Source organism: Aspergillus mulundensis (assembly GCF_003369625.1).
Source record: "Aspergillus mulundensis strain DSM 5745 chromosome Unknown scaffold_5, whole genome shotgun sequence".
NCBI classification, from domain to species: Eukaryota; Fungi; Ascomycota; class Eurotiomycetes; order Eurotiales; family Aspergillaceae; genus Aspergillus; species Aspergillus mulundensis.
The window spans coordinates 1,325,367-1,336,410 of NW_020797893.1; the positions used below are offsets into that span (position 1 = coordinate 1,325,367).

Genomic DNA, 11,044 nt, shown 5'->3' on the forward strand with positions numbered 1-11,044 from the left:
TTTTATTTTAATAATATTATTATAAACATGGATTATAAAGGTGTTATTTATAATTATTATATTATTAAAGTTATATTTATTTATTATAGTGGCTAAGACGTGAGATACTTAATAAATAATTATATATATTTTATTTAAATATTTTTTCTTGCCCTTCCCTTTATAAAAATCATAATTAAGTTTTTTTTAAAGGCGCCTTTATAAATATTTTTAATTTTTTATTTTATATCTAGGTTGGCCATTACTTTAAAAATTTTTTTAAAAGTATTAATATTTAAATGCTATTTTTTTAAGTATTTATACTAAAAAGGTACTAGTAATAAATAATTACATAATTTTAAATATAGGTATTATACTTTTTTAGCCCCTTACCCTTTTTTTAGCCTGTTTTTTAGCCTTTAAGGCTTTTTTAAACCCCTTTACTAACTTTTTTTTTTAATTTTTTTTTAATTTAACTTTTATTATTTTTTTTAGAATTAATACCTTTAAGGGTGGCATATATTATAAAAATTATAATAGTAAATATTAATAAATTTATAAGTTTTTATTTATTTAAGGCTTGCTTGGCCTAGGCCTTAAAGTATATTTAATACTTAAAGTATTTTATAATATTATTAAATTTTAAAGGTTTATTATTTTAAAGCTTTTTATTTTTTTACTTAATAAAAGTAAAATTAAAAAATATTACATATTTTAAAAAGTCCTATATTATTATTAATTTATTTTTTTAAAATAAAAATTTTATGCCCTTATTATAAAGTGTAGTTTACTAATTAATTTAATAATTAATTTATATTATTAATATTAAATTAAGCTTGCTTTAAGTAATTAAAGTTTTATATATAAATAATATAACTTTATTATTTTAAATACTTAAAATTACTTATAAAAAATAATTAATATATTACATGTGTTATCACCACTATGGTGTTGCAACTGCGCAGTGTTGTAATGACGCAATCCGGCGGCCTGAGGCCGCCTAACAAAGGAACTTTGGCGCTAATCTAACCGCGCGCCAAGGCGGCGGTTAGTTATATAATATATAAAATACTAAGTTTAACTTAGAACTTTAACTTAAAAAATTAGTAATTAATTTTTATTATAAATATACAACGCTTTTTTATTATAGTAATTTATATTTTTTTAATTTTAGTGTAGTATATAAAAGCGCCTTATAATTTTAATTACTTTTTTTTTTAAAAAAAAACTTATTTTATATAATAATTAAGTAATAAACTTAATCCTAGGGGCTAGTAAATAATACTTTTAAAAAGTAATTATAAACCCTAACTTAATAACTAATTAACATGCCTAAAAAAAATTTATAAACTTTTAACTAAAAAAATTTAAGGGCACCTTTATTAATAAAAACTAAATTACGCAAGAAATATTAAAACGCGAAGCACCTGCTTAAGGGCATAAAAATAAAAATAATAAAAAAACCGCCAAGGAACTATAGGTAATACTAAATATAATTTTAGTAAAAAAAAAAAATTATAAGAATAAGAATATTGCAAAAAAAAAAAAAAAAATTAATAAATCCATACTTAAATTAAAAAGGCATGCTAGTAAATTATAATAGCTAAAGCTAATTAATAAATATATAATACCCCTATTTAATTTATTAAGTAATTAATAATTTCCTGCTAAATAAACTTTAATACCCTTGTAAATCCTAAAAAAACTATTATAAAACTAGTTATAGTAATAGCTACACGCCCTAAAAAAAATTTTTTAAGAAAATTACTATTTGCAAAACCATACCAAGTAAATAATATTAAAAAATTTAATAATTAAAAACTAAATATAAAAACACACTTTAAAACCTTTTTAACTTACTACCTTAATAATACTTATAAAATATCCTGGTTTATTAAATTCCTAGTAAAAAATTATTAATATAAATAGTTTAATATTTGCAAGGCAAAACCTATATTTACTTAAAAAAAATTTCTTAATATACTAGTTAAAATAATTAATAATAAAATAGTGCTTATTAATAATTTACTTATTAAATAGGGTAATATAAAATAGTAACCATGGTAAATTATTAAATAATTTACATAATTACTAAATTAAATTAAAAAATATTTACCTTATAAATACAAGAACAACCAGTGCAAAAAACACCTATATTAAAAAATCTTAGAAAATATGCAAAAAAATCCCTTATTTATAAACACTAAGAACTAAAACACTATAAAAACTACGTGTTATATTTAACTAGTGTTAAGAATAACATGCCTAAATAAAAAAAAACTATTATAAAAAAAAAATAAGAATTTTTAAACCAAACACACGCTAGGTTATTAGCAATAAAAGTTAAAGTGTTATTTACCTTAAAAAAAGGTGTAAAAGTAAATACCAGCATAAAACAGCCTAATAATTTAAGTAATTACTTATTTATAAAAAAACCATACCCAGGCAAATACCTAAACTATAACTATATTAAATATTTTAAATAATATTACTAGTTACCGGGCGAAGGTTAGGAGGAAAAAACACCTTTATAATAATAACCTTTAAGTAAATTTAATAATATAAAAAATATAAAACCTTAAAGCTTTACGCGGTATAAGCTTTAAAAATTTATATAAAATAAAAAAGTGTGTCATGAGCCTGGGTAATCCAGGTAAAAATAAAAAAAAAAATAAAAAATAATAATATATAAGAGTTTTTATTAACTTTAAAGTAAAAGTAAATTTTATAAACCAGCGCTAGGCAAAGTCTTATTTTATATAAAATAAAAAATTAGCCTATAAAGTACATGTAATTAATAACCATATAGTAATATTTTATAAAAAATATATACTTATAGTTTATACTAGAGATTTTAAGCGTAATATATACTATTATTAATAAAATTTTAAAGCTATTAATATTAATAGTTATAATATAATTTTAAGGTTCCCGTGGCTTTTAGCCGTAATACTTATTTTAAACTAATATACTAGTAATTAAATATATAGTTAAAAAGTAAAGTATAATTTTAAATACTTATAATATATAATAATAATATAAAAATATATTATAAAAATTGCTATAAAAGTTAAAGTGCTCTTAGTATAAATTTTTAAGTAAAAAAACCATGTTATAATATACCTTAATAAAGCAAAAATTAAAAAAATTTTGCTACCTAAATAATACCGCAAATATATAAATATATTTTTTAAAGTAAAGGTAAATATTTTTATATTTTATTACTTATATAATTATATAATTAAGTTATAACCTGGTACTAAGCCTTTAAGTAAGTATATTTATTTACTATTTTTAAAAAAGCTTAAGATCCTACGTGAATATATTAAAAAAGCCCTAAAAAAAAATTAAATATATTTATTAAAAAGCCCTGCGGGAGCTCTGGTATTATTTATACTAAAAAAAAATAATAACTTATATTTTTATGTTAACTACCAAGGCCTAAATATTATTATAATTAAAAATATATATTTCCTATTATTACTTAACGCGACCCTTAACTATTTAAAAATAAAAAAGATTTTTATATAGCTTAATTTACGTGATATATACCACAAGCTTTAAATTTACAAAAAAAATAAGTAAAAAATAGTATTTAAAACACGCTTTAAGCTTTATAAATACCAAGTTATGCCTTTTAAACTAATAAATATACTAGTAATATTTTAATTTTATATAAACCACGCCCTAGCTAGGTTAATTAATATAATTTATATTACCTACTTAAATAATATTATTATCTTCTTAAAAAATAAGAAAAAATATAAATAATATATATAAATAATTTTTAAAAGGCTGCGTAATTTTAAGCTATACGCAAAAGTTAGTAAATACTTGTTTTATATTAAAAAAATTAACTTCTTGGGCTTTATTATAACTATTAATAAAATTAAAATAAAATTAAAAAGGGTCCAGACTATTATAAAGTAGTTAATACTAAAAAATATAAAAAAAGTAGTATCTTTTTTAGGATTCTGCGGCTTTTACTAAAAGTTTATTAAAAACTATAACTAAGTTATAGTAGCGCTATTTAACCTTATAAAAATTAATATAATTATAAAATACCTATTAAAAAAAAAAGTATTAAAAGTATTTAATATACTACACCTTAAGTTTACAAAGTAGCCCTTATTAAAATACTTTAACTTAAAATTATATACATAGTTATAAACTAACGCCTTAGGGTACGCCATTACTAAAATACTATTTTAATTAATAAAAAATATATAGTGGCATTTAGTTACTTTTTAATTTTATAAATTAAAAAATATAAAAACCTGTTATAAAACCCATAACTTTAAGATACTTATAATTATAAAATACTTTTAAGTTTAAAAACACTACCTTAAAGGTAATAAGTTTTTTATTAAGGTGCTTATAAACTATAATAATTTATAATAATTTATAATAATTAAAAACCTAACATAAAAACAAGCGCGATAAGTTAAAAAACTTATAACTTTTAACTTTATTATTAAGCACTATCCAGGGGCAAAAAACCTAGCAAATACTTTAAGTAAAAAAGCGGACTATATTCTTAAAAAAAAAAAAAAAAAGCTATAAGTAAAATAATTTTTTATAAATTATAAAAGTAATTAAATAACTAAATACCACTATATCCTAAATTTAAGTTATAAATTAATATAAAAGCAGCTATAATTAACAAAAACCAGTATATAAATAAATTATAACTAAGTATTAAAAAACTACTATAAGTAGCCTAAAACTATAATAAAAAGTCTAAAAAAATAAAGGGTAATTTTATAAATTTAAAATATATAAAAAAGTTTAAGTATTAAAAAATAATAAATAATAATTTATTATATTTTAAAAACTAAGTTTACATGTTAAAGTTAGTAGCATTATATAAAAAAATTATAAAAGTAAATTATAATAAACCCCAAGGCGGACACTAAAATATTAATATTATTATTATAAATATTTTATAAAGGTACTATTAGCCAAATATAACTAAATATATTAAAAAGCATGTTAAAAAATATAATAAATATTAATAAATTATAGTTTATAAATATAAGCTATATAAACTTTTAAAACTACTAAATTTATTATAAGCGCCTGTAAAATAAATTAGCATAAATTTTATTACTAAATTATTACTTATAAAGTATAATAAGCGCGTGTACAACGCCATTCTAATAATAATTAAAATATATACTAAATTTATATAATATATTTCTTACTTAAAAAGCATTAATATAAAATAACTTATAAATACCCTTATAAATAATATTTTTTACCTTATTAATATACTAAAAAACATGGTTAGCAACTATAAAAGCCTTTTTACTAGTATATTTTAGGCCATACTAAGCCACTACCTAGGTATAAAATAAAAACTATTTATTATATATTACCTATAAATAAATAGCTAAACTAAAAGGTAAAACCAAGTCCTTAAGTACTATCTTCGCGCTTATATTAACTAGTACTAAAATAATTAACCACGCTAAATTAAAATAGCGTAATTTATAAATAATAACATATATAAATAATTTATAAGTTACATACTTATTAAGGCCCTTATAAACTTAAAAGCTATTATATATATTAATATTAAGAAACCCAAGCACGCGTTAAATATTAAACTTTAAAAAATTATAAAATTTAAAAAGATCCGCGCAAAGCTAAAAAAGCAATTATAAAAATTAAAAAAAGTAATAGCTATATAGTATAATAAAAAGTGTAAAAAAATAAGCTTTAAAATTAATAACTATATTATATTTTATATAAAAAATATTAAGTTAGCAAGGCTAAATTATAAATTAAGTAAGATACTTATTAGCCTATTTTTAATAATTATAAAATAAAAAAGGTAGTTATACAAGCTACTACTCCTACTAAATATATACTAGTTATATAATATTTTTTATATTATACTTTTAAAACCTTACCAAGGTAACCTATCCTAAGCGCTAAATATTAATCTTATACTAGTAAATAATAAAAAAAAATACTTTATTAAAAAAATTTTTAATATTTATAAATATAAAAGTAAAGTGTAATACCTTGTAAAGTAGCAGGGTTAAAATAATATAAAAAATAATATATAAAAGCTAAAGGCTTATATTACTAAAACTATAGTATTTAATAAGTTTAAGTAATTTTATAAGAATAAATTACAAAGGGTAAAAAAAGGTATACTTAAAAGTTTACTTTTTACAAGCTACAAGTAATTATAAAAAAAAAAAATATATTTTATTTTTGCTAATTAACAGCGCCCACAGGGCCTTTAGTAAAAAAAAAAAAAAATAAAATAAAAAATAAAATAAAATAAAAAATAAAACTTAAATAAGCGCCTAAGCAGCACAGCGCGCAAAACCTTAAATACCTAATATAAAAATAATACCTAGCAAGGCACTAACACTAACCCTTAATATAAAAGCTAATTAAATAATAACCCTAAATAGTGCCGTAGCGCAATAAATACTAAATTAAAAAAAATATAGGTTTATAATAAAGTTAGTAATATAATATAAGGTAAATTAAATATATAAATATATAATTAGCAGCTAAAGCCGCGCTGGTATAAAGGGTAAAAATAGCTATTAAGGCAGCGGTGGTAAAAGGCCTAAAAATATAAATAAAAACTATATATAGTATTAATATAAATAATATTAATAAAGCGTAATTATAACTTATAAGTAATAATATTATTATAAATTACACGGGCACTAGCTAAAAAAAATTCTAAACTAAATATTAATATAACTAAACTAATAAAAAAAATAACTACACTTATAGTCGCGGTAGCCTAAATAGCTATAAAAAAAATATTATAAGCTTTTTTTAATACTATAATATTTGTGTTCTCCTGCGGACTATTATTATTAATATATATAATATTATATAGGCCTAGGACCTAAAGTAATTTTAACTAAATTATAATTATATTAAATATAATATACTTTATTAGGGTCCTATAATTATTTTTATAATAATTATATTTTTTACCCGCGGGCTTAATATATTTAAGATACTAGGTTACTACCTATATATAAAAATAATAATTAATTTTTTAGGTAATAAAAAGCATGTATTAAAAATAGTAAGCCTAAAATAAATTAAGGGGTAATAAAGTAAGGGGGGCCAGGGTAGGTACTAGAAAAGCTAGGGCCAGGGCTAGAAGTTATATTAAAAGTATAAAAAAAATAATAATAATAAAGTTAATAGCGGGGGCGGCAGCACAAGCATAATAAAAATAAGTAATTTTAAAAAATATATTAATAATTAATATTATAAAGCATGGGTAGGGAAATATAATCCCTATATACTAAGGGTAAAATAAAAAGTAAAGGTTAAAACTAAGGCTTAACTATTATAATAAAAAAATATAAAATAAAACATTATAACAAGCTAAATAGCCACTAATAATAGTATTTAAAGTATAATATAAAATTATATTAGGTATTAAAGCAAGAGAAACACAAAGTAAAAAGTAAATATAAAAAACCTTAAAAAATAAAATAAGGTTAAAAACATGTAATATAATAAAGGCTATAATAAAGGTAAACCATGTTTAATTTAACTATTAAAAATAGTTTTAAAAATATAAAAATAAAAAAAATTAAATATAAAAAGCTTATTAATTAAATTAAAAAGGTAAATGCGCAGTAAGGCATAAAAAAAGGTAAATAAAAGGCTAATATAATAATATATTAATAGCTAAAATAAAATAACCATATATTATAAATAACTACTAAAAGTATTAAAAAAAGCGTAAAAATAAAAAAATTTAGCTATTTAAAGCTTAAAGCTATATTATAATAACTAAGTATAAAGTAAAATAAAATATATAAACCTAATAATACTAACATATGGCTAACACCACTAAAATAAATAATACCATACTTAAAAAGCATAAAAAAAGGTAAATATAAAGTATTTTAACTTTAAAAATATAATTAAATAATTAAAAAGTAATAAAAATATAATAAAAAAGGTGTATACTTATAAAAGCCATCTTGCTTTAAATATTAAAAAAATTTAAAAAAAAAAAAAAAAAAAAGAAATTATAAGAATACTTTAATATTAAAACTAAAATATTATACCTAGCCATTGCAGGCAGCAATGCTATATTTAAACTTAGTAATAAAGTAAGGTAATTAAATTAATTTTTTACCCCTAACTTTAAATATAAATTACATGCGAACTATAATACTTTATAAACCTAAAAATAACTTATTTTATAGCRCTTAATAAGATTTATAATTTAAATTACTTTTTATAAAAAAAAAACATAAATTTATAAATTATAAGGGCGTGATTACTTAAAAAAAAAGCACTATTATTATTACTATAGTATTATAATTATATAATATTATAATAATATAATCTAGCAGCCTAAGGCTGCCTAATAAAAAAACTTTAGTATTAATTTAACCGCGCGCCAAGGCGGTGGTTAGTTATATAATATATAAAATATTAAGTTTAACTTAAAACTTTAACTTAAAGAATTAGCAATTAATTCCTACTATAAATATATAACGCTTTCCTATTGCGGTAATTCATGTTCTCTTAATCTCAGCGCAGTATACAAAAGCGCCTTACAACATGGCTTATTTACTTTTTTAAATAACTTATAAAAGTTTTTATTTATTATTATATAAATTATTACTAAAAAAATATTATATAAAGTTATTTATTTTTTAAGGCGCTTATTATATATATTATAGGCCTTAAGGTATTTTTTATACTTTTTAAAAATTAATATATTTTTTATAATCTTAAGTTTTTTTAGTATAAAATAAACCTTTTTTTTTAATTACTTTATTATTATTAGTTTAAAAATACTTTTTTTTTATTTTTTTTATATTTTACTAAAGTCTTTTAAAAGCGGTTTCCTAAGCTTTTATTTTTTTAAAAGTTATTTTTTTTTAATATTTAAATTTATATAATTTTAAATACTTATTACTTTAGCATAGTTTTTTAACTAGTTATACTATATTAATTAATTATTATTAGTATTTAAAATAATAAAAACCTTACTAATTATTAAGGTAGGGTTAAAAAAATTTATAATAATAAGTTATAGGTAGCTATAAGTACTTTAATTTATTAACTAGCTATTATATTTTATAATTAAATATTTTTACCTAGTAAAGTACTACTAAGCTTATAACTAATAATTTTATAAGTTAATTAGCTTAGTAGCGCTAGGTAGTAATTTAATATTTATTTAATAATAAATAATAAAATAACTTTAACTAAAAATAACTTAATAAGTATAAATAATAAAAGGTCTAAATTTTAAAATATTTAAAAAAATTAATTAAGGTACTTTAAATAAGCTATATTTTAAAGCCCTAGCCCTATTATATTTAAAATAATAAGTAAATAAATTTAAATAGGTGTTCTTTAATAAGCGGAGGAAAAATCTATTAGTAATTGGCCTGAGGCATCCACAAGTCTGACAACGCTTGGGATTCACTAACACTGGAGACCGAGCGGGAAAAGGAAAATGCCTGAGGCCTCCATGCCGACAATCAATATTCAAGAACGCCTCTGCTCACCGCTTCTTTGTGCTCCTTGATTCAATAAGCATCATGAAGTTATTCTGTTGTCTCTTCCAAGGTCTGCTCTAACCATCCTGATCTTGAAATGTTTTGGTAATTATACATAATCTCGCTCTGAACGATGTGATACTAACAAGATGCAGCCAGGCTGACCCTCCGATCGAGCGTTCCATCTCGCAAAGGGCTCCAGATACACTTAAGATGGGGTCACGATTTCTTTGCAGAAAAGTTCAAAATACCAACGTTATTACGAGCAGTTTGACCAGTTGGGAGGACACAGATGGCAGCTTCTGTCTCTTTAATGATGATAGCGAGCTCTCATTGTCTGAGCAGCCACTCGGAGACCTTCTCTATCAAGCTGGCACATCATCTGCAGTGTGGGCAATTGGATCCAACGCGATTTGCAAGGTCAAAACTTGGACTAATGGGATGGACATGGAGAGCGATACTCTGGCTTTTGTTAAGGCCAATTTCCCTAATATCCCGGTTCCCGACATCATCTACGCGTGGCTAGATGAGAAGCTAAGTCGATCGTTCTTAATCTTAAAGCGTGTTCAGGGGAATACTCTGGCTCAGGTATGGCCTTCTCTCACACCAGAAAAGAGAGATGGCATAGCCAGTGCTGTTGCTCAGTTTTGCTTCGAGCTCACGAATCTTACATCAAACAAATTCCAATCAGCAACAGGGCATGGAGTTCTCGAACCATTTATGAACGTACGCGCCAAAGACTCTCATCCATCGTGGAAACCCCGGTTATTAGGGCCGATGTCTGCTTCTTCCCATCAAAGTTATCTGCAAAGGATATCAAGGATTTACAAACCGCCTGTTACTACGGCATTCCACTTCTATCACGCGGACCTTGGGCCAACAAATCTATTGATATCAGATGATGGCAAGATTAAAGCAATCCTGGACTGGGAATCAGCAGGCTTTTATCCGAAGTATTGGGTCACCTTGAAGCCCTACATGAGCCTAGGTTTCTGCCTCCCGGCTGCTGATGATCGTTATGCTTGGGCAGACCTTCTACCCGCCAAACTCGCGGAAATGGGGTTTGTGCTGGACATGGCGGATGTTGCGTGGTATAAAGCCCTGGATCTGAGTTTTTTGGACACAGATATGTTCCGGGATGGTTGAAGGGCGGATAATAACAAACCGCCCGAAGGTGCCTTTTTGATTTTTCAAGTCTTGTTACGCAGAATCAATCCCCTGGGGTAGATATAAATAAGATTTAAGTCCCCTATTCAGCTTGGTTTATTTATGCTCTCCGATTGGGCTGTTATTGGTTGGGATCCGTCAAGCGGCTTTAACCTCGCTCCTCTGGTTCTCAAGAGCTTCGCTGAGGGGGTTACAAACTTCAGATTCCTCGACCAACGCCCTTGGAGTGATTTTCGATCCCTTTCAACAAACCTCCGCCTAAATTACTTCTCAGTCTCTTCCCAATGAAGCTTTCTGTGCATCAGTTCAAAGAGATGCTCGTCTTCGGCATCTGAATAAGGACGGGCCCGTTGGCGGCTTGGGGACGAACGAGA

At 23.0% G+C, this 11,044-nt stretch overlaps 1 protein-coding gene across 1 annotated transcript; it reads left to right on the forward strand.

Annotated features, from left to right (window-relative positions):
• Positions 1-9,716: 9,716 nt before the first annotated feature.
• Positions 9,717-10,649, forward strand: DSM5745_05767 (Uncharacterized protein YcbJ; the record flags this gene model as incomplete). Its single annotated transcript, XM_026747783.1, has 1 exon — positions 9,717-10,649. The coding sequence occupies one exon, from the start codon at positions 9,717-9,719 to the stop codon at positions 10,647-10,649; it is 933 nt and encodes a 310-aa protein (XP_026603615.1).
• Positions 10,650-11,044: the final 395 nt, after the last annotated feature.